The following is a 26,612-nucleotide window of genomic DNA, read 5'->3' as shown; positions in this document are numbered from 1 at the left end:
CTTATAGTTTCTTTTTATAGGTTCAGTTTTTTTACCACTTAAAATCTTTAGATGTTTTCTTCTAATGTAAGGTGTCTTGAATGTTTTTTTTTACTTTTGTCACTTAATAAGGTTTCGCTTTGTAGATTGAATTTCTGCAAGCTTTTTGTCACAATCAAAATTTATAAGGTGTACTTTTATCAAAAATTCCAATAGAAGTAATTTTAAAATATCATGACTATAAAATTTCTATGTTAATATTAAACAATCTTTGTTTAATCTATTTTTCTTTAACTTTGTTAAGTTAAAAAAAAATACCTTTGTTTGAGTTAAATTTTTTCTATTTTTTTTGCCTTCGTTTTTTTAATATCAGTTGTTGCCTACAATTTGTAATTTCTGCCCGTTGAACATTTTAATTAAAATGAAGGTTTTAATATAATACTTTTTTAACTAACTTTAGAAGTATCTTCAAAAATCAATGTAGGTTGTAAATAAACTACTATTCTCCCAGGAAATCATAAAATCTCAATAAAATAATTATACCATATACAGTACCTTGTGCATCAGCTGAAAGTTATTGTTTCAAATTTTTATCTGAAAAAATAAGGGTGAAGTCCAATTACTTGGGTCATTCAATAACTAACAGACAAAGCCAATAGTAGAAAAATTATTTAATAAAATAAACTGAAACAGTATGGTGTTAATGTTAGCACCCCTTACACAAAAAATATCAGCTGTTTATAAAGAATTTCCATTGTTATAACCTCTTTTTATTGTAAAATGTTGACTCTTATTGAAACATGTCTCCAAAATTTAGTCTAGGATGTTAAAAGATGCATTAAGTGTGCAAATGTTTAAATGTATTGAAGATTTTAAATCGGGCAGAATAAGTATTATAATTAATAATATAAATAAATAACACAATCAAATTCATAACATTAGATATAAAAGATATGTAAACTAATATCGATACCAATAAAACTATTAATATAATTAATAATACCGTAACAAAATTAAAAATAGACAACATAGTACATATAATTATTAAAATTATTTTAATTCAATAATAAATATTATCAGCAAGAGAAAGGTCTCACTACAGGTTCACCACTCTCATCCATATTAGCTAATATCTTCATGAACAAGTTGGAAAATAATGATTTATATAATATTTTTAAAAAAACATAAAATTTTATTACATAAGAGATGCGTAGATGACTTATTAATTATACATAATCAACAATACAATGATGAAGAAAACAAAATAATGAAATGAACTGTTTAGACAACTACATCAAATTTGATTTAACTCGAGAAAACAACAATAGCATAAATTTTTTGGACCTAAAAATTATAATAATAACAAATTAGATATTTACTTTTATAGGAGACCTACCAAACAAGACACAATAATCCATAGTATCTCATTTCATCCTTGGAATCTAAAATTGTTACATTTAATACATTAATTTATAGAGCATTAAAATATTTAAAATATAGTAATATAAATTTAAAAAATGAATTAAATAATATTAAATAGATCGCTACAACCAATGGATATAATGAAAATTTAATAAATAAATTATACAATAAAATAAAACACAACATATACATAAAAGATAAAGTTAACTAATAATATAAATGGAAATAAATATGCTAAATTCAAATATAATATGAATTATAGAAAGTTCAACAAAATTTTTAATAATTTTATCTGAAATAAATTAATAAAATATATAAATAATGTAAATCCTTCTAAAACAATAAAAAAGAATGATAAATTTAATCTAGATAAACAGGGTATATATAGTTTAAAATATTTTGGTATGACTAATCGTTTTCAATTTTCAGTCAGGATCAAAGAGCATATAAATTGTATAAATAAAGGTTACATAGAAAAATCAAATTTTGCTAAACTCATTCTAAATAAAAATCATAATTACCACCCTGACAATTTCATTAATATACTTGCTTATTCTAATAATATATATAAAACTAATATTTCAGAAGAATTTCATATATATTTAAATAATAACAAACTGATAAATGAGCACACAAAATTTTATAACATTTTATTCAAACAAATACTGAATAATAATTGTTGACTTTTAAGTTGGCCAAACTGATCCCCTCCCTCAAATATACATAACAATTGAGACTACCATATAGACAAGATAGACATTGACATTATCTTAACATAGATGACAATCAATTATTATAAATAAAACTTTACATATTAATTATACAATTTTTTTTTGTATATATTAATATATGTGGTTTTATTTATTATTACATACATAATAACTTAGTGTGTTCCTGATTATGGAAGTTACTTTCTGAAAGTGCTTGGACATGTTACATATATAATTGTTGGTAAGCAGTTTACATATTTATTATAAAACATGGATTCATCATTTTAAACAGAGTCCAAAGTCAGAGTTCACATGCATAAAAAAATCTTCAAAATCTATGTATCAGCCAATACAGCTGTTAATGGAAGATCCAATTTAATGTAATTATTTGAAAGAGCAGTATTATGACAAGCAAAACAAATGAATTGAAACCCAGAATACACGTACTGGTTTTCTCTCAAAAGGTTTAATTCTTTTGCATAACACCCGCCCACATAACACTCAAAAGGACACAGAAAGCTATTAAAAAGTTGGTTCGGGAGGTGTTGCCAGATCCATTTTACAGTGCCAGTCTTGCATCATCAGATTTTTTTTGTTTGGTTTTCCCAAAGAGTTTTTATATGGCACCATGTTTATCAGCAGTAGAAGAGTAAGAATGCTGTACAAGAATGGCTCATACACGAAGGTGAGCAATTTTTTATATTTGAATAAGAAAGCTCATTGAAAGATGAGACAAGTGCTTAAATGTAGCCGGGGATTATGTTGAAAAAATAATATTAGCTTTATTGTCATTTGAAAAAATATAAAAACATTCAAAATCCAAATCTGCTTTTCCTCAAATTTGTGATGAAGAGTAAATTAGTTAAAGAAACACTTACCTACTAATCACAACTGAAACATCATTGGCTACAGAAATGAGTAAAATTTTATAAAGAAAAAAAGCAGAAACAGTCATTAAACAGTCTGTAAAAGAGGTGAATTGGCTCAATAATAAGGAATTTAATATTTTATATTAGCAGCGCAAAGCTCAGTTTTTCTTAATCCCATAAATAAAGCTGCTGCTTATGTGGAGCCATAAACATTGATTAACATTCTTTGTAAAAAAATTCAATAAGGAGTAGAATTCCTTAAGCAATAATATGTAGTAAAATTAGTTGAAAAATGTGCTGAAGCAAATTAAATTCACACTGAATAAAGCTATGGGCTTATTAATAATTTCCTCATCAGTAATAAAGAAGAAGACTTTGGTAGCCAGTGTTGCATAACTTTATATTGACTTTCCAGGAAAATTATGCAATTCTTTACCAGCTTTCTTTTGTTATTCAAAATAAAATTGCCTAAATCTTAGGCATTCATGAACATCAATAAAATATTGATGCATTGTTATAAAATATTAATTTTTATATTGTTTCAAGATTCAATACTTTAATTTTTGTTGCAGTATATTTTGTGTTATGTTTGTAAGTTAAGTTAGTTTATAAGTTTAGTGCGTTTTCACTTGTACTTTGATAAATAGGAAAATATTAAAGATTGGAGATTTGTTTACAAAACATTGTGCAAATCTACATTTATTAAAGTATAATATTTAAGAACATTTTAGTTATTGAGCAAGTTGATAAACTGCATCTTTGATTAGGCTGATGATATACATGAAAATGTAATATGCAGTTGCAAAATCGAGTATGTAATATTAATATTATGTATTATCAACAAAATACTTATGAGTATATGTGTTAGTATGAATAGTGTACAGCGTGTTCTGGGACGTACTCACTGAACTTCAGGAACTGATTCAGGTCACCAAAATGAGCAAAGAAGTTCATATAATTTTTATTAATTTACTATTATTAACAATTTTTATTACATTTAGTGGAGGAAATAAAAACAGGCAAAAAATTACCTTGCATTATGGTGTACAAACGTACTGCTGGATTAATTGTCTGTAATAACTCGATTGTTTATCAACAGATATTTACAAATGAGGTGTTATTTTGTTCAAAATAAATTGCTTAATAAATTTTGTGATAAATAAAAATTTGATCAAACAAATAATTTCAAAGATATTGAAGATAAAAAAATGAAGATGACCGCCAAATTTTGAAACTTTTGAAGGTGATGTTTTCAACATTTTTTATTTTGTAGCATAAGACATTAATATTAGATTTGCCAAATTTAATTAAGTAGGTTTACACATTTCTGAGAAATAATTTTTTTGTTGAAAATCACAAAATGGTATCCAGAAGGAAAACAAAGCAAGATAGGATTTATATCAATATGAATGTTTTTGCTTATTTTGGTGTCCTGAATCAGTTCCTGAAGTTCAGCGAATGTGTAATCATTTTGATGCAGCCAGTCTTAAAACAGTGTGATCTTCTACACACAGCTGCATCCATTTATTTGCACCCTGTGTCAAGATTATTTCATTTGCACTTAACCATGTTGAGATTTCTTCCACTCTCAGATTATAAAAAAATTCAACTGTACTTACAAATCGTTTTAAAGAATCTTCAAAATTTCACTTTTTGTAGTTGACAGAATTGTTTAAAAATAAATTTGTAAAATATTGACATTTTTAAATTTTCTGTATTTGTATTAAGTATTATTACATAACTGGTTATTATAATTTTATCATTTCAATCTAGAAATAACCTTGGTTCAAAATCATCTCTAAATTTTGATTAATTAGTTCTGAAATCTACAGCAAATATTTTAGATTTTCTTTAGAAGAATTCAAAATGTTCAAGGTTGTCATTGAGTCCTCATTGTTTATGGATTTCATCAAAATTTTGAAAGATAATGTAAGACATTAAAATGTTTGAAAAAGTAACAAAAAAGATAAATTTTAAATAGATCTTGTATGTTCAGTAGTCTTGTTAGTGTGAATTAATAAAAAAAATTTAGATTTGAAAATCATTCAGTTTGTATTTTCTTTTGCTTAGATACAGAAACAGAAAAACTAATTAAGGATACAAAATAGTTTAGTGTCTCATTGAAAAAAGCATATTTGATAAATGTAAATAAATTTATTTTTCTAGTTATTTCAAGAAAGCTACTTTTCTAACAATTGTCTAATCTAATCTCTTACCAATTAAAACAATCCCCATAAATTTCAACAGCTGTAATTATTACATTTTTTTTGAAAATAGTTAGTTTTTAGATATACAAAAAAAGCATTAATTTTCATTAGATAAAAAAAAAAACAATCAAAATTACATAAAGGGATACAAATCTCTTAGTAGTTGAGCCTAATGCACAGTTAAGATTGATTTGTCCCTGTACTGTGTACTTTATTGTTCCTTTGTTTGTGCTTGTGTTTTTTGTATTTTGTTTTCTTTCCCTCATCCAATTACATAATATTAAATATGTAAGATGGAAATATAAATTTTATAGATGTTCTTTTATTTATAATTTTTAGTACTAAAAGCAGAGGTGATACAAAGTGATAAACAGATAGAAGTCTCAACTATAATGTCTCATCAACTAGTGTTGCAGAAAAAACCTGAAAATATATCAAATTTTATAATTTCCACACATGGAAATGTTTGGAATTATACCTTTCAGTTTTTTTTTTCAATCTATTTACTAATAATATCTGAAATAGATATCATCATATTGTTATCAGCCCTAATACAAACCCCTTTACCATGCCATTTTCTTTCATTCCCTGCAAAACTTTTAAGTTCTAGAGAGCTCTCATTTACTTATAGATCAAGTATCATTTTTTTAATCTATTTCAGCCTCTCTTCTTTACACCTTCCATTGATCCTTACAGTACTATGTTAATTCTTCTCTCTGTTATGTGTCAGCCAATTCTGAATTGGCTGAGACAATATTTATTTCTCGCTATTCTGAATTGTTCTGATTAAGCTTTTAATCTTTTATAATTTCTTACATGGTCACTGTTCAAATTCCTCCAGCATTTTTTTCTCTTTTTCTTAGAATCTATGTTTTTCACAATCATTCAGAAGTAAACTTCACACGTAACAGTTCATAAGACATAGGTTCCTCAAACCTAACTCGTACTAATAATAACTGTTTGTTTTTGATAAATGTTTTCTTAGCCAATGCTATTCAATTTTTATTTTGTTTTCACTTTTTCTGTTAATGTTGTGTGAAATTAAAAACATTGAAATCAAAGGAAGGGTGTTTGTTTTATTTATACTTTTAAAACTTTAATGTATTAAATAATATCACAGGTGTACTGAATTATTTTATTTTTTTAAGGTTTTTTTGTTTTATTTCATTGTTAATATTATTTGTTTTATTTTGTTTTTTTTTTTATAGAGAAAAATAACGATAGTGATTTGTCTGGTGATGATGTAGGGGGCACCTTTTATTATGAAAGTATTGATAGCAGTGAAAGTGACAATGACACTAATTTACTTACTACACCGCGCACACAAAGAAAGTTACCATCTAAACCAAAAAAAAGTAAAAAATCAAAGAAAAATGATAACATTTCTTCTAACATTGATGTTGTTAATGCATTAAATAAATGTGTTGAAGCTGGTAAGTTAAAAAATTTAAAAAAAATAATATTATTATTTCTAGTAAGCTTTATGGGAAATTGTTTTGTCATATCTCTAGGTGATAATAAAGTAATAAGAATGTCAACTAGTAAAGTACACGACTCCAGAAGATTATCATGACATGAAAGGAAGAGAGCATTAATGTAGTAGTGGTAATGTTTATTGCATAGTTCTTGTTTAAAATGTCTTTAACTGGTAACTTTGTCACGTTCAGTTGTAATCATTTCAGCAGTTAATTAAAATAATATTTCTGATTGTAAATTAAATGTCCTGAAACTTTTTTTTTTAACTCCTGGCAATGTTATGTTGGTTTTCTTCTGAAAATCATCCAACTTTTCTTCTAGCCTAAAAACTTTATGTATATATAAAATAAGTTAACTTGGATTCTGTTACATAATATTTGAATGTGAAACTTGAAGCATTAATGGATTCCAGGAATTAGAATGAAAAGCTTCATTCACCAGAAATGGAAAAGTAGTATATGCTAGTCAAGTGACTGATGACAGAAAAAATATTTTTGTATGTGTTATTTTACAATTCAGTTTATAACAAAGCTATGGGTTGAATTGTTTCTTTATTTTGTAGTAAAATCAATTTAAATGGATAAAAATCAGATCTCTAAGAATGTACAAGCATATCATATCATAAGCAGATTTATAAGCTCATTAAAATTTTCTTCCGTCTTTTTTGTACCGGTAAATTAAATTTATTTTAAAATAAAAATGTTAATATTATTTATAATTTTTATTTTATTAAACAGGATTTCATGAGCCACTGGAATGGTTAATTACATCATTATTGGAAACAATTGAAGACTTAGATGATGATGATGAAACAGGCATTCCTCTTTTACCTATTACTGAAGAATGTATAAAATCTATGGAAGATAAAGTATTTCTTGAAATGTTGACTGGAATTGGTATTAATTGCCCATCAAGTGAACAGGTAAATGTAGCTTTCATTCGTAAGTGTGTTTACATATACATATATTATTCTTATATATATACAGGGTATATATATAAGGTCCTAATGTTCCTAGGAGTTTCAAAAATTCAGTACAAAAAAAGTATTTCACTTACCTAAATGAAAGTTGTACGAGGTGATGCAGGGACTCAAACAGTTTTTGTTAAAATCTATAAATGTTCAATATGTGCTCCTCTAGTGACACGGCACACTTCAACATGAAAGTCTAGCTCTTGCCAAACTCGTTCTAACATGTCATTTTTGATAGAGTTGATTGCATTGATTATGCGATCCTTTAGCTCAGCGATATCGTGCGGCATCGGTGGGATAAACACCTTATCCTTCACGTAACTCCAGAGAAAGAAATCACATGGCGTGAAGTCTGGTGATCTTGGTGGCCACAGCATAATGTGTTGGTCTTCTTCAGACGCACGTCCTATCCAGCGCCGAGGTAATGTTGAGTTAAGGTACTGTCGAACCTCGTTATGAAAATGGGCAGGACAACTATCTTGCTGGAAAATGAAGTCGTTGAGTAGCTGAGGCATAAGTCTTAATTGTAACATATCCAGGTATATCATGCTGGTTACTGTCGTTTCCATAAAAAAGAACGGCCCATACACTGCCTCACAAAAGATCGCACAAAAAACTTTTACTTTCGGAGAATCCTGACTGTGTTCCACATAAGCGTGTGGGTTTTCAGTTCCCCAAACTCACATGTTATGATGTTTACTTTGCCGCTAATATGGAAAGTAGCTTCATCGCTGAAAATTATCTTGTTTAGAAAATCTTCATCTAACAACATCTTTTCCTGTAACTGTAAACAAAAATCGAGCCTACGTGTTTTATCTCCATCAGAAAGATGCTGGATTAATTGAAGATGGTACGGTTTGCATAATAAACGTTCACGGAGAACTCTCCACACTGTTGTTTTCGGAATTCTTAATTCTCTGCCTGCAGCTGCAGTCGATTTTGATGGGCTGCGAATGAAACTTGCACGCACACGTTCGACATTGACTTCTGAGGTTGATGGATGACCAGTTTTCACTTGCACAAGCAACCAGTTTCACTGAATTGTTTATACCATGCACGAATTGAATTGTCACTTCGTGGCTCCTTATGAAATTTCAACCTAAACGCACGTTGCACAGAAATTACTGTCTTTGACAAGTCTCTGCTGTCGACGCCTAGCAAGCAAATGGTTTACTAACTGCCTAGTATATGTGGAAAAAACTATTTGAAGTAATCTTTTGTACAGTACTTGTTTTATTCTTATGATGTTAATGAATTTTCGAAACTCCAAAGAATATTATGAAATGCTCTGTATATATTTAATTTTGTGTAAAATATAAATCACCAAAACACATTAATTAGATAAATTAAACTCACCATATTAATTTCCAATAACCGGTGTTTGCAGTATCCCAACTGAAGATATGGGATATTGCAAACACCGGTTATTGGAAATTGATATGGTGAGTTTAACTTATCTAATTACTATGTTTTGGTAGTTTACATTTCATATAATATTAAATTTTATTAACACAGTGGTCAGTATGTTAATGAATTAAATATTCAAAAACTTATAAATACTAGGGATATCTAAAGTAAACTCTGCTGGGAAATTTCTCTCCTTAAAGTTGGCAAACCTGTGTCATTCATGGCCACACTAGTAATGTATACACTGCATTGTTCCCTGTAAGTTGTTACGTTTCAATATCTTTGATTACGTTATAAAATAAATAGGAAAATCAATGTTGCCGCCAACTGTGAAATACATGGAGTCATACGTTTTTTTTAAACCATCAAAATGTTAAGCTGGCTGAAATTCATAGGCAGTTGGTTACTGTGTATGGTGATAATGTAATGAATGAAAGAAGCATCTGAAAATGGTGTGAAAGGTTTAGAAATAACAGAATTACTGTGCATGATGAAGAATGTACGGGGAAGCCTTCGATAATCACCAAGGACTTGTTGAAACGTGTTGATAAAAAAATCAAGATCGTTGCTCAATGATTTCCGACCTGGACCTTCTTTTTCGTGATGTTTCAGGAGCTGTTATTGATCAGATTGTTCATGACCATTTAGACTTCAGAAAGGTTAGTGCACGTTGGATGCCGCACATCTTAATGGAACGTCAAAAAAATCCAAATGGGATCTACTTTGGAATTTTGGATGCGTTACACAGAAAAAGGTGTGAGTAGTTCCTTAATTCAATTGGTACTGGCGATGAAACATGGATTTTGTATTACATGCCAGAGAGAAAACTGCGTCATCCTCAATAAATAAAAATTATACAAACTGATAAATATTTAAAAAAAGAAATGATCACAAATAATGAATATTAAAAACTATATAATATTATGTAATATGTATCTGTATAATATTAAAACAGACCAACAAAGGTCAAGCCACAGCCATTTAGACGCAAACTGTGGCCGCAGTCTTTTGGGATCGGTTTGGCTTACTACTAATCGATTTCATGCCACATGGAACGACTATAAGTGCAAAAGCCAACTGTGAAACTCTACATAAATTATGGCACCCAATTCAAAATCAGTGACGTGGGCGCCTGACCGACGGGGTCGTTATGCTGCACAATAATGCACGTTCACATGTTGCGGGTCCAACACGTGATTTACTGAGAACATTTGGATGGGAAATTTATGATCACCCACCATATAGTTTGGACTTAGCTCCTTCTGATTACCATTTGTTTGGGAAATTGAAAGAATTTTTAAGTGGTAAGCAATTCGCGGGTGACGATGAACTTAAAAATACTGTTAATCAATGACTAAATGGACTGTTGGTAGAAGAATACAACAAGGGTATATTGAAGCTGGTGTATCGCTACGATAAATGTCTTAATTAATGTGTCAATTAAATAGAGAAGTAGTATAAGGTATGTAATTTAACAGAAATAAAAAATATTTATAAAGTTTTCAGAATAAATTTTTTTACAGTGAAACAGTCTTTACATTAGAGATAACCTCTCATTTATACATGTAAGGTAATAAACTCAAGATGGCCACCATTGGGATCTTAGAAGCTATATGTGAAACTTTAAATGGGGAAACTTCCCTAGATCTTTCCCTGTATTAAAAATATGTATACCATTTTTGAAGTCTATCCTTTTTCCAATATGATGGCCAACTTCATTATTTCAAATGGAAACCTAACATTTTTAAAGCATTTTTGGGTAGAAAATAGTATAAGAAATTTTTATTCTTTTGTATTTTTTTCTCTAAACACAGCCATTACGGAGGTACAAGCTGATAATTGTAAACTTTCAAAAATAATAAATACAGTTTTAATGTTAAATTTCCCAAGAATACAAAAAACAGGTAATAATTATTGATGGTTGCTTGAATTGTCAAAAAGTTGATAAATATTTCAGTTTTTAATATTCTTTATTTGTGATCATTTCTTTTTTTAATTATTTATCAGTTTGTATAACTTTAATAAAGCAGTTTATTAATGAAAAAGTAGATGTGCTGGAAGTTATTTTTTTAGTAACAGGAATTCAACATCAGTAAGAAATATATACATACACGATACTCCCTCATAGACTTCCACCTCACCATAAACTATTTTCAAGATTAGTTGGAAATCCACAAAGTAATATGTCATTTCAGTAAAAATTAATTATTATTATAGTATTTTCACGATTTCAATAATAGTTTGTTTTATTGTAATATTTTCAATATTATTAAATTATAATCTATTATATGATAACATTAATAAAATTATTTCAGTTGAGATTGTGTCAAGTTATTTAATTTTATTTGGGAGGAAATGAAAACTAGTTTTTTAACCTAGAGTGACTTACTTAAAGAATTTTTGCCATAATTTTGTTATTTATGCCTAGATTTGATTAAATAAGATATAATTTTCTTTGCCATAAACATTTTTTGTAATAACATAACATTTAAATAAACTGACAGTTGGAAAGATATTAACAATTAAAAAATTTTCATGGCTGTCATTTTGAAATGGATTGAGAGATCAGGTTCATTATTTTATACAAGTAGTAGTAAATTTATGTTTCTTAACATAAAAATAAATTTTATTTATTGATGTCCAATAAATTAACTATTTTCCAGACATATATTCTTATAAAGTTTTTTTCTGTATTTTAATGTGAGGGACCATCTCCTAAATTCTTAAAATTGTTTTTATATATATATTTTTTTAATATTCAAATAATTCAGTAACATTTTGACCACTGTGCTAATAAATGTATATTATATGAAATATAAACCACCAAAATGCAGTAAAAGTTAGATTTACCTCATTAATTTCCAATAATCAGGTTTTGCAATATCCCACATTTTCAGTTTGTATTAAATTCTATATTTATTACATTAAAACTTAATCTTTTAATGGTGTCTTTTTTTGAAAACTATAATATTTTCTATTGTCAAGTTTTTAATGATGTAATGTACTTGAGCTATCCAGTACTGGAGTAATCCAAAATGGATTAATGGAATAGTCCATTGTAGTACTGTACACTGTACAGGATTTAAGTATATGTATGTTAGTAACATCATTTAAATTTGAGAATAGAGAATATTATAATTTTTGAAATAATGACATCATTAATAACAATAAGTTTTAATAAATATAGGCTCTAATGGATTTAATACTAACTGAATCTGCAGGATACTGTGATAATCACTTATTGTAAATTAATAAGATAAGTTTAACTAAATTACTGTGTTTTGGGGTTTATATTTCATAAATATTAAATAAATAAATATATATATTATGCCATGTTGCCATATAAAAAAAGCTGCTAGATGTTAATTTAATTTTTGACGTTGAAGATTTTTCTACCAGTATTGTATTCTTGGTGTCAGTAATAGAAAACATAATCAGTCGTTCTTTTTAAGCAGCCATTATTATGTGTGTAATGAGTAGAGATATCTTTCCCACTTTTTAGTGAATCTTTTTGTTGATGCTTATTTAAAATCACAGTCATTCAAATAATTGAAAAGTATTTTTTTGTAATAACTTAAATGCTTAGTATCAAACAAATCCACCATCTACCATTTAAAATCATGTTTTTTGGTAGGAAGGAATTTATGTTATTGTTATGTTCATTCTAGTTATCCAAATGTTTCAACTTACACTGTTAAAATAATGACATCCATTGGTGAGTCCTAGAGCCACTTACAGACTTTGTAAACAGTATGAACTATTTTATGATAGTGCTCAGAAAGTTACCAAACTCTTAAAGTTATGTCAATTCCAGATTCACAGAAGATATGCATTATGAGAACCAGACAAACACTAAAACTTGTAGTATTATCACAGGTTTACCGGTTTATTATTTTAATGATTTTATGTTTATCAGGAAATGTACTGGCGAATTCCAGGAACATGGAAAGAGTCTGACATAAGGAGCAAAGTTGACAAAATAAGAGATGCTATTGATGGAAAGTTGGTATCACATGTCGAAGGTATACATTACATTTATTGTACATTCATTACGGATTAGAATGTTTTGTTTTGTTTGTTTTACATGAATTTATGTTTACTACTCAGAATTTTATTAATTTGGATCATTTAAAAATTCTTTCTCTTTCATTATCTTAGATAACTAATGTTGTATTGCACTAAAGTTAACCAGTAAATCAATACTTTAAATTTTTCAAACATGTAATGTCATAATAATCAGAATTACTATATATGAATTGTTTTCATTTTAAAATTAAAGAATATTTGCAATTAATTAAATGTACATTGCAATTTGTTTAACTAAGCAGCCCCCTCATGACCTAATGAGATGAATATGATATATATGACATGTAAATGAGGAGGTGTTGTCTTGTACAGACTCAGACTTACCATTCCTGAGATGGTGATTAATTGAACCTCAGTCACCATAGTACACTGGTTTCCATTGTCTGGCATTCAAATCCATACAAAAGCAACTAACTTTTACTGTGATTTGAATCTCAGAACCTTTGACTTTGAAAATTAACTGTTAAAAAACTGATTTGTGATGACATGTTAATCACTAGGTTTTTTCAGTGGGCTAAATACTACTACCTTATTTATTTGTAAGTTAGCTTATTGCATTATAAAAATGGTAGATTTTATTTTATTCTGTAAAATGTAAACTCCATTTATTTTGAACTGATGTGAATATTTGTATGTTATATATGCCAAGTTCAATATAAAAATATCCGTTCTTTAGTATCTCACTAATTTAACTGGAAAAAAATTCCTAAAAGTGCTGCTACAGGTGGGGTGTAAACAAGTCTGTATCTTGTAGTTCCAAGTGAGTTGAACCAATTCATATCATTTCTTATTTTCCGGTGTGTAAACAAGTCTGTATCTTGTAGTTCCAAGTGAGTTGAACCAATTCATATCGTTTCTTATTTTCCGTAGTTAGAAATATTTTAACTTGTTTTTGATTTCTTTTCACAGAAACAGAAAATTTTGAAAAAGCAAAAAAACAGAAACCTAAGAAGAAAAAAAGCAAGGATTCTAAAAAAAGTGAAAAGTTTAAAGACATCATTGAAAGTATTAACAGGTACTTTTCACAGGTCTTTTTAGTTTACTTTTTCTTTGTAAAGTAGTTTCTATATTTTATTGTTTTTAACATTTTTAAATTTTAGAACCATGAAGTTAATTTTTTCAATATGTGTTATTGTACCTAATGCAACATCAGATAATTGTATTATTCTCTTTACCTTTCATTTTCTCTAAATTATTTTATTACAAATCCTTATAATGTAATATTCTGTTAGTATTAACACACTTATATAAATAATAATGTCCTTTTTTGCCTTGAAGCTTGAATTTGTTTGTTTTGTGCCATATTTTTTGTATAGAGATTAGTGATTTATAAAAAATTTTATGGAGCAAATAATATTAATGATTTGATTGTTCTTTTTTGTTAGTTCATTTGTTTTTATAGTCAAAGTTTTGCTGTGAGGTTTTGGTTTAATTTTAAAATAAATTATAGAAAAAGCTAATGAATTATTAAATAGAAGCTTTTTAACAGTGTTATGGTATGCAGGATAAATATCTTTTGATAATAATTTATGACTCAATTTGTAAATATTTGGAAGATTACTTTCTGAAGAGTTCTTCAAGAAATGTTTTCTCGAAAGATGTTGGTGATTGAACGTAATTAACCTATACTAATATACTTAATCATGAAATCATCTATGTATTACAAGAATTGCACAAAAACCACGCGTCATTAAAGCTGAAATCATAACATAGCCTTAGTAGTACAAAAATTTTCTGTCGAATCCATAAATATTTACACAATCAGGCCTATCAGTATTTTACTTTTAGCTTCCTGTTCAAACATTTTTTAACTTTGAAAAACACATTTTAATTAGTCAGAATTTATACTGCTAGTGTTATGTTAAATTATACTCCTGTACTATAAGGTAATATAATACAGTGTCACACTTTCTTCATGCTTATCAACGAACTGTATTTAAACTTAAGAGTTCACTGCAGAATGTAAAAGACACTTCTAAATTGAAAAGTAATGTAGCAATCGTAGTATTTCAATTAAAGAAGTTATAGACGATTAAAATACTTTAAAATGAGCCCTTGAACGACTTGATTGGTTCACTTTTTACCGAGAAAATCTAAAAAAATCCTTAAAAAAGTCTTTTTTTTTTCAAAAATTCATAGCTCAATCAATTTCAAAGCTGTAGCAATAGCTCTTTGCGAAATTATAGTAAGTGATATAAATAATACGTGCAAAATGTGGGTGCTATCGGGTAACTAGTTTTTGTAAAATTGCATTCTGAATTTTGTGCTCAATATTATGTACCTGCCTTGCATAGTGTGCATTTTCCAGAAATGGTTTGATTGGCGTTTTTTAAAAATATTTTAAAACTAATAAAATTTACTAAATTTTGTCAATTTACATTATGTCATTAAAATGTGTTGAAATAGGTGAAAAATACATCTAAACATCTTGAGTATATTTGTTCTAGCGGCCGAAAGTAGTTGTGCAGTGGGGGGGTACACCAGTGGCAGAGAAGTTGTATATATAGTAATAGAAGCACGCAGCATGCATTTTATGAAAATAAAATTTAAAATAATATATATTTATAATATTTATTTAAATAATAATAAAAAAAAAAATTAAGAGTTAGAAACATATACGTGTTGATTCACAAAGCATCTTACATACTTTGGTACAGTTTGTTTTCTGAAATTTTTTATAACATAGAAGTATCTTTATATTTTTCTGTGTTTTGGCCTAAACAGACAAGTACATCTTCTAAATATAAATAAAACCACCCACCACATTTAACACATATTCAAAATTCAAAGCACACCTAGCCTTCTCAAATTACACTAACATGTTATTTTTGGAGACATGTTTTGTCATCTATTACTTGCACCAACCACCACCAATTACTATCTATCACCAAGATGATAACTGTAAAAAAATCAATAAAATAAGTAGCACTTTATTACTAAACTACAGTTGCCTAAATTCTTATTAGGTTATCCAGGATATTCAACCCCAGAGTTAAGAACTCCATAAAACTTATACAAACCATGTACATCAGAATCAGACTGCAGATCACTTCATAGTAAAAGAGCAAAAGTAACAGAATATATTATTTGAATAAATACTGCAAAGGTTATTCATACTGTTTAGACTACTTACTGAACAGGCTTCCTAACACTTTACATAATAAGAAGCACCCTTAACACCACTACTAAATGGGTATAAATGCAATTCATCTTACTGATCTATAGATTTTTTTAAAAATAAAAATTTTTTCTACAACAAATCAAACTAAGTGAGTTAATTCAAAACATTTTCAGTTATCTTTACAACAATTTTCTGTGATTGGTCGATGAAGATGGTTGCAAAGTTTTATTATAAATTATGGTTTAACTGTTATAAAAGTTTAAATATTTAATAATTCTCATTACTGAATGTCATTCACAAAATTTTATCAAAAAAGTCTTCAACCATCATTTTCTTTGAAACAAAAGAAATTATGTAATAAAACCAAAAATGATTATTTTATAATTGAATATTTTGATTTAAAACTGTTGGAATGTAAAATTTTTTTTTTTTTACATTTTTATTTTGACTTTAAAACAGCAATAATGCAATTTTTTCTACCGTTGTGAAATAACGTAATTGAACATTCAACTGACAATATTTGTATTTTGATTGTTTATTGTTTGAGTTTCATTTTTTATCTCTTTATGTAATAAATAACAAAAAATGAATTTATTATTAGAAAAAATGACTGAAGATATCATTTTATGGTTTTTTATTAAATTTTATTTTAAACAAATTTAAAAAAAATTAAACTGAAAAGAACTTTCTAAAAATAGTGTTAGGTGATACAGCAGCAATTCTTTTTGGCCATTTATTACTTTCTTAAATTAATTCTTTTAAAATTTCATTTTTACACCATGAAGTCCCTCTGATTAAATTTTCTAAAATGATAACAGATAATTTTGTTAAAATTGTTTGAAGTTGCTTATGTACAATATTTATTTCAGTAAGTCTTTTCATTTAGTGTTGTAATGTTTCAGACATAGGCAAATGAAATAAGTTAGGTACTATTACAGTCTCATCAGCATGTAAAGATTTTAATATAAGTTCATAAAGTATTTCTAAGTGAAGTAGCCGACATATTTTATTTAACCTGTTTTTTTATTAACTTAAAATTTGTTCTTTTAACTTGTTCTTTGTTTAGTTTTTAAAGTATAAAAGAATAGTACAAGAAATTAATTTTATTCAGGTGATTTTTAGATAAGTACATTATTGCTTGTACTTTTTTATTATTATTTTATTAATTACTTTTCTTAATTTTTTATTTATAAATTTCATTTTACCACCTCTTATTTTTTATGATTGCTCTCACTGCTTTAGAATGCTCTCGATTACATTATCTTCAGGTAAAATCTATTATGTTTTATCAATTTAGAGGGAATCTATAGATATGTCATTTTAAGCAGGTTTCTATTTCATTAATTAATGAAGCTTCTTGGTATATCAAATTTCACTCTATGAAGTCTGCTTGTTCAACTGTGTTAAATATCCCCTTATTTACGCTACAAACAAGTATCTTTGGAAACCTTCAGTTTTGTTTTCTGTTTACTATATGTGGCATATTCATAAATAAGGGCCGTTTGGTCATTAAAAAAAGTTAACTTGTGAGAAAAGGTTTTTACTTACAGTTTTAGGGTTTACTACATATTTACTTCACTTTTCCATATAATCACCATTCAGGTCTGAGCACTTTTCGTAATGCTGCACCAGTTTCTTTAACCCCTCTGCATAGCCTCTCACCACCTGGGAATTGAACCTGTTGACAAAGGCAGTCTTGAGTTCCTCGTCATTTTCAAATCGTCCACCAAGCCACTTTTTCAAATGCAAGAAGAGGAAGTAGTTGCTAGGTGCAAGGTCAGGACTATATGGAGGGTGGTTAAAAAGTTCCCTACAAAAATCTTGAATCTTCTTGGTTAAGGCAGTGGTGTGAGTATGAGTGTTCGTCGTGAAGGAGGATTATGCCAGGCGACAGTTTCCTGCATAATAAATTTTGGATCGCATGTCTCAGTTTGGTGAGCATTTCACAGTACACGTCAGCTATAACTTTTGATTCATGTTCCATGAAATCAAACAAAATGGACACCCTTTTCGTCCCAAAAAACAGTAGCCAACATTTTTCCACTTTAGTACGAAGATTTCAAATGGTTTTTTTGGTTTTGGGGAACTTGAATGGCGCCACTGCATTGACAGTTTTGATTCTGCATTGGTGTAGGATATCCATGTCTCGTCGCCCATAACATTATGAGAAAACAGATCATCTCCATCTTGTCGATAACGGTCCAAAAACACTTGTCCACTGCACATTCTTTGCCCTTTGTGGTGGTCAGTGAGCATTTTTGGTACCTACCTTGCACACAATTTGTGATATCCAAGCATTTCTGTAACAGTCGTGTAGATAGAGGTGCATGCAACATGTGGAAATTCATCAGCCAGAGCACTAATTGTCAATTGCCGATCATATCACAATTTTCAATACCATTCGTATCAAAGTCTCGACACCATTGTCTAACCTTTCCTTCACTCATTATTGTATGTCCACACGTTGCCAATTTTACTCATTTCTCACTCTTTGGATTTGGGATGGTGATACCTAGCATAATGTGAATCAGGTGTTATCTTCCTTTTCCAACTCTGGAAATTAATCTCCTTCTTTTTTCATAAAATCATACACCTTATTTATTATTACCTGAGCCTGTTGTTTTAGTATTTTTGTTTTTTATGGTAGACTCATAAGTTTTTAAGTTATTCATAATTATAAAACACTAAAAATACACAACCGATTACAAAACATGACTGCCTTTTCTCATCAAAACTTGAATAAAAAGAAACAGAATTTGCAAAAATGCTCTTTCAGGATCAACAAATATAGGAAAACTAGTTATTTGGATTATATCCGTACCAAGAGTTCAATAATTTAGGTTTATGGGTAATCATTTATTTTTACATTGGCCTGGCTATATTTGAAAACTATGAGCACATAGCAAACAATACAGCAGTATTGTTTCTTGGTATGATTCTGAGAAAGGTGATTCATTTCCTGAGTTATAATGCTTGGCTTGTCTGTTTTTATTTTTACGATAAATAAAATCATGATCAATTAGAAACTATGTTTATATATGTCAGATAGTCATCATCCATCATGGATTAAGCTCATTGGCCTGTTCCGGCATCCATCACTTTCTTGGGCGTCCTATATCTCTTCTTCCCCTTGGTTTGTATCTTCCTTTAATGAACCCAATAGAAATAATACAAATTTAGCATCAGGGGAAGCTTCATCATACCATAGACCCATATAATGCTTCATCCACTCCTCCTCTGACACATTCTTCTATTCACACACATTCTCTTTGTGTTTGTCCCATCAACCTTAAAAATCTGTAAGCTAGATCCTTCCTGCCTGCCTTACAGATTATCCTCAACATTAGCAATTAATCTTTTCCAAGAGCTTTGATGAGCCTGCCTACCAACAAGTTTAACATAATTCCTTACTCTTATATAATCATTCCTATTCTGTTGCATGGGATTAGTCAACCATTTAATATAAGCCTTTTGCTTACTAGCAATAGCATCTTAAATTTCATCATTCCACACTTGTAAACCTTTCTTTTTGTTTTGTCACTTATAACTTCCAAGAGCTTCATAGGTAGTGTGTTTTAAAGACTTCTTTATATTTTCGCATTCTCTATCTATATCTTCTTCGGTAGGGACACTTCTCAATATGGATGTTAATCTATCTTGAAACAAATGTTCCACACCACCATCACACAATAAAGATATTTTGAAACCTTCTTCGCTACTACTCTTTTTCTGTGCGGTAGAACCCGATGGATGATACCATCGAGCATACAAATCAATCTTCCCCTAGTCCCCTAGAAAATTATCTGAATTCACGTCGACACTTTGAAAAACCCTTGCATCACGAAACTGTTTCGCCAATCTCTGATTGGTAATGATATAATCTATGATCGATCTATTTCCTCTAGCTGATAATAAACCATATAAACTTATGGATATCTCACTTTCTGAAGAAGGGATTGGTGACTTTTAGCTGATTAGAAGTTACAAAATCTGTTTGTTAGTTTGGTTCCATTTCAATTAATTGTAGTCTCTCCAAACATTCCAACACAGTCAGGTATGGGGCAGTTACCAATTCTGCCATTCAAATCTCCCATCAGCAAAAAATCATCATTGACAATACCATTAATTACATCCTGCAACTACACATAATAATCAACCGTTTCTTCTTGTTTCCTATAATCTGTACTGTCTTCTGGAGAATACACACCAATTATCAGGAAGTAACTTGTATCCTGTTTTTCTGTGATAATTCTATCACTCACAAATTTATAATCTTTAAGTTTTAAGCTCAGTTCCTGTCAACATATATGGCTACTCCCTTGCTAGTTCTTTTTTTCTTTGCTTCCCTGGGTTGGATCAACAGTCAAGTATTTTCTCATCCCAGGGAAGTATCCTTGTGACTAATGGGCCTTGCCACCCGCCGGCACGGTAGGTTGGCCTGCCCGTTCTGGACCTTTTTTCTCTTATTGCCTGCCTCAAACTGTCTGGACAGTGGTAAATCCAGACCCAGCCTTGCTAGTTCTCTGGTCCTGCCAAACCCCACTATACAGCATAATGTAATTACCCGCATATTTAGTACCTGATAGCTTCTTTATAGCCTCTGTAGCTATTGCAATTTTTATCTTAGCATGATGAAAGAGCTTTGCTAATTCCATCTCTTTATAAGACAAACCTCTAACATTCCAAGTTGCCACCTTTACTGTGTCCATAATCCATTTAAACTTTTTAATTTTGACTTTTCCGGTTTAATTTGACGATTATTCCAATCCTAGGCTAATGGATGCTTGCCAGTACTTTAAAGATTCCTCTAGCCACGTCATGGGCACTATGTAGAGTAAGACTGGTGCCACCTTTCTGCTTCCAGACTTGCAGGATTATCATTCAGGGTTTACTCCCCTAGGCCCTTCCGCCCTCTCCACCATTGGGAAATTCTTCCTCTTCCACTGTTGAGGCCTTTGATCTGTTGCTGGTTTTGGTCTTTCCTGGGTATTCTATCACCCAGTAACCACCATATCTAGTGAGCATTCCCATATCCACTACTTGGGGAGGTGCCTGATGAGTGACCACAAAACTCCACACAGGTGTCAGATAATTATAATGTTATTTTATCATTTGATGTTTGTCTGCTGACATAATTATAATGGAAAAAACAAAAACAGTGGAATTAGAAAATATTTACAAGTAATCGATAATACCAACCAGTAAAATAAAATAATAAGTTGTATTTAAATGAAAGCAATTTGCATCTGCACATGAAAACTAAACTGTATGTGTGGATAACAGGCACTGTACTAGCCATCCAGTCTTCAAGATTCATTGCAGCAGGTATCCCTGCCACTTCTTCAATAATATAATGTGTAAGAAGTATTCAACCAAATTTTATAAAAACTCATGTTGATATAAACAACATCATTGTCAAACACACAATAAATGAAATAACATTATCAGTTAACGAATAATGTTACATAAAAATCTATGTAAAATAATATTTGATATTTTCTTTCAACTATTACACAATTACCTTTAATAATATTTAATAAGAACTTACAGAATTAAAAAACATCGATAATAAACATGTTAAAAATTTCATATAAATCACTTTTGAAGATTTTCTTTTCAAAAATTGTGATTGCATCGTATCGTGTAAAAGGGTAGCTTTTCCATTCAGCTAAAGATGTTTTTATTTTATCGTAATTTTTTAGAGTATACATCTCACAATAAACTGTTAAATCAGTTGCAGTTTAATGACAATCTGTTGTGATAAAAACAAAGATTAGATATATGTTGTTGAATTTGTTTTTCTTTAGGCAACAGTGAAATAGACGTCAGTGATCCACTTTGTTGTACTGCTTAAATTAATTTTCTGGTTATACTGCTCTCTAATTTTTTTTTTGAGACAATTAAATACTTATCTCTTACTCACAGTTAATGAACCTTAGTTAATATCTAGATTCAACTGTAATTCTTCTTTCAATAATTTGTTGTTTTTTTTTTATACAGGAATAATGATTCAACTTCAGAGGAAGAAAATTCTAGTGATGATGTTAATGATGAATTAAATTTGTCAGATCAAATTTCTGATGAAGAAAATAATTCTAGTATTAATTTACCATCTACATCAGAAAATAATTTGGAAGTTACAAAGTTGAATAATAATTCAAATAAAAAAAAGAAAAAGAAAAAACATAATCAGAAACATTTAAAAACACTTATGACAGAGATATTGACAGATTCTGATAACGATGATGAACCTCTTAATCATAAGAGAAAGCATAATTTAAATCATGATTTTGATTCTGATGTTCATAGTAGCGATAATGATGAGATTAGTTCAAAAGATTTATCCCAAAAGAAAAGTAATTGTTTTGACTCTAATAATGATAATGGTTATAATGAGAAAGAAAATATTTTTACAAATTTAAATAATATGAGTAATTCATTAAGAATAAATGATGAACAGTTTGACCAAAATGAAACCAAACCCGATGAAGAGAATATTTCTGTAAATATAAAATCTGATATGAATAATGATAAATCTAAAAGGAAACGACTTGTTACTTCTGACTCATCTGGAAATGATTCTGATTCTGATACTGTATTATTATCTGATAATATAAAGAAAAAGAAAAAACGAATAATTGTAAATTCTGATTCAGAAGCCGATGATGAAAACAATCATATGGATATAAGCGAAGTATCATTTTCAAATACTGTGGATGGATCAGATAATACAGAAAGTAAAGCTAATGAAAAGTTAATTGTTGCTGATAAATCTGGACAAAATAATAATGAAATTCCTAGTCAAAGTTCGATCCATAAAAAAAAAAAGAAAGCTGTGATTGATTCAAGTTCTGATGAAGAAATCTGTTAAAAAAAATTACTTAGGTATTATCTATTTATTTTACTTTTTATGGTTTATATATATGTATGTAATATATATTTAGTCATTTTTTAAGAGTACTTTAAAAATATCTGAAAATGATGCTGTTACAAGAAAGATAATTTAGTCAGTGTATATATAGAGCTATGTCTTATTTCAGAAAATCTTATTAAACTTTTGACAAATGAGACAGGAAGTAAAACAATTCAGTCAATACAGCTTTTTAAAGACTTAAAGATAGTCTAGAAACTACAAATCAAATAACTTGTTTTACGGTCAGTGGTCTATATGCTGCAGCGTAGATTTTTATCCTACATGTTTTTTTTATTGACCTAGTGAAGTACAGATCTGTATTAAGTGGAACAATTTATATACAAAAATTTTTCATAAAATTTTCTACTTCAAAATGATAACTAATGTCTGTTATTTACAGGAGAGAAGAAATATGGTAAACCAGAAAGTTTCTATCGCCATTAACTTTACACATGTACTCTTCACTTCCGATGTAACCTATGTGTAGCATACAGTGTTTGTGAAATGTGTATGTAGATTGTCCTATACGCTTTGTGTGTATGATTGTTCATGAACAATCACACTGAATTACTCTTTAGTGTGAACTGAATTACTCTTAATAGCTATTTCACGAAAAAATTATTTTTTTCGTGGACACTGAATTACTCTTCACAGTGAATCAGTTTTAATGATCCTGTTATTACAGTTTTAGAATGCATTTTGCTTATGGTTTTAAGTAGTATTGTACAGTGTTTTTAATATTTTATGTATTATTATTTTTAAAAATTAGAAAAACTTAGTTTATTTATTGAAAAATAAATAACGACTGAACGTAACACTAATTAATTAAAATTTAAGTTATGTTCAACATTGTTATCCTGATAAAATCACATTTTTCATATAATTTGTTCAACAATTTTTATAAAAAAAAAATCTACTACTCTTACCTTCTTCATTTTATAGAAACATATTTAAGATTAGTTAGTTAATTTATAGTTGCTCTTTCAGAAAATTTAGCACAAAATGAACTTTTGAGTCCATCTCATACTAGCAAAAGAAAATGTGAAAATCTCTTATAATTTTAGCTATTGTGAAATTTCATAGTTTTTTTTTTTATTAAATAAAACTGCAATAGAACCTTTTTAATAATAAACTAGCAGGTTACCCATCACGGCCTCACCCACACGATACTTGAATTTTAAACATATTTATTGAATGTTTGTTTTATTGAATGCTTTTGCTTATTATGTTGCTATGTTTAAAAGATGTTGTCAGAAATAGATAATAGAACTCCTGTTCTTATCACTCATAATCATCATTCATCACAGCTACTTGCAGGCTCCCAAAAAAAAGTACCCTTTTTTCCATCCGAGCCCTCACAGGCCCAGTAATATTAAAAATCTACTAATAAATACTAAAAACTTTGCATGTTATTTACTGAATTTATTGTAATAAATATTTAAATAACAAACAACATAAATAATTAAAAAAACATTAAATAACTAATAACAAAAAATGAATATAAATATTTTAAATATAATATAAAAATAAAATTATTCTAGAACTGACCCCTTAAAATCAAAATTTCACAATATCCTTTCTTATTGCACGCCTACTTAAAGATACGAAGGTAACCTGAAAATTTCAAGTCTCTACCTATAATAGTTTTGGCTGAACATTGATTATGAATCAGTCAGTCAGGAAATTCTCTTTTATATGTAGAGATTAACAATAGTATTAATGTGTGGATATAATTATTTTGCTCGTATCTGGTTGGTGTGTTAGTTATTGTAAATAATATTCTTATTCCTTTATGAAATTGTTTAATTCACTGCTTGTGATATTTTATTTCATTGTCACAATTAACTTTTATTGTAGTTCTGATTTTGTTATATTTTTGTTGTTTATCCTCAGTTTAAAAATTAACGCTTACTTAAATAAAATAAAGTTAAAATTTTTAACAAATCAGTATTTATGTAATGATTTATTTCATCATATTTTTCATATATTTAACTGTTTTAATCTGTTTTTAAAAAAAAATTCTCACCATTATTTTCAATATTAATATTTTCTCACAGTTTTCAATTCTTTATAATCTTAGATTTCCCCATCTCAAGCACAAATTATTATGCACGCAGAATAAGATTGTGATCACTTGTTGTAAAGTAAGGTATTTGGTAATGTGAACAAAAATTTCATAGTGAATTGTTACAACTCTGAAATTTTTCGGTTTTGCTATGTGAAGTACAGATTTATTGTGAAAAATCATAATCCCATTAGTTTATGTTACTTGTTTATTGTTTATGTAACTCAGCAGTTGAAGTAAAAGATTTAAAAAGTAAGTAAGTTTGTAGTAAAAGATTTAAACCAGTAACCAGTAAACAATTTTTTTTGAAGGAGAGTATGTTTCATCAAAAAAAAGTTCCTGTCCATAGAAATCTGATGTAATTTGATGAAAGAATACAACATAATGAATATAAAATAATTACACTTATAATATGGTTTAAACATTTTTCTTACTTTTTTTAATAATCCTAGTAAATTATTGCTGTAGAAATTTGGAATTATTGATCAATATCTGTGGATAAATTTTTAACATAATTTTATCATTCCCCTCCTTGGAAAGGGAGATTTAGTTTTGTAGTTCTTCATAATAAGAATATTAAAATTAAAATAAAAATTCTTTACTATTATTATTCATCTAAGAAAAGAGTGCTTTGTTGGATTTATGTTATTTGATTGTAACTGCACAACTGTTTTGTGAGATAGCTATCAAATGATTCAACTCATCAGATGAATATTTTATCGCTTGAAATGTTTTAGAGCAGTGTACATGTTGTATTTCTCAATTTGAGTGCCAAATAAAAAAATAAAACTTAATTCAGACCAATTTACAGTGATATTTTATTTTATTTGATTTCATATATATATATATATATATATATATATATATATATATATATATATATATACTCCTATGGAAAATAATATTTAAACATTATTTATTCCACTAATAAATTATTTATTTTTGAGACAATGCATATTATGAGAATAATAAAACCTGATATAATGTCATTACCCATTATTTTATGGATCATTAATCAATGTGGAGCAAATTATAAAAAAAGGAGTTTTTGTCCTCTTTACATAACAAACTCTATTCAATTATTTTTGGTTCATATTATTTTATTACGTTTGATAAGAGTCTACTGAACTATGTTTTCAGTTTGGTTAACCAAAATTTTTCTTTTCGTTTTCTTTCATTTTTCTTAACATATTCAACACCTTTGGTTCAGTCGATAGCAATCAAAAGGGGAGGTGCCACATCTAGATGTTTACAACAGTACTAAATCCAAATTTTTTTTAACATCCTACGGCTAATTGTTTTTGAGTTATGCAATCCTTGACTTTTCCTGCAGATGGAACTGCTTCCTCTTTCTTGATGTATTTTCACCTGCTCCCACTCATTGTTT

General features: G+C 28.5%; 1 protein-coding gene across 1 annotated transcript in view; it reads left to right on the top strand.

The window, feature by feature from the left end:
• Positions 1-23,881, top strand: part of LOC142330388 (uncharacterized) — a 58,498-nt gene extending 34,617 nt beyond the window's left edge. Inside the window, exons 10-15 of the mRNA XM_075375612.1 lie at positions 6,396-6,620; positions 7,401-7,585; positions 12,957-13,062; positions 14,036-14,141; positions 22,248-23,132; positions 23,561-23,881. Of these exons, the coding sequence (XP_075231727.1) occupies positions 6,396-6,620; positions 7,401-7,585; positions 12,957-13,062; positions 14,036-14,141; positions 22,248-23,118 (1,493 nt within the window). The 3' untranslated portion in view covers positions 23,119-23,132; positions 23,561-23,881. The remainder of the gene's footprint in view (positions 1-6,395; positions 6,621-7,400; positions 7,586-12,956; positions 13,063-14,035; positions 14,142-22,247; positions 23,133-23,560) is intronic.
• The last annotated feature ends 2,731 nt before the right edge of the window (positions 23,882-26,612 follow it).

The sequence above is a fragment of the Lycorma delicatula genome, chromosome 9 (genome assembly GCF_047948215.1).
Source record: "Lycorma delicatula isolate Av1 chromosome 9, ASM4794821v1, whole genome shotgun sequence".
Lineage (NCBI taxonomy): Eukaryota > Metazoa > Arthropoda > Insecta > Hemiptera > Fulgoridae > Lycorma > Lycorma delicatula.
The sequence above is the reverse complement of the archived record's forward strand: the minus strand, read 5'-3'. Positions and strand labels throughout refer to the sequence as shown.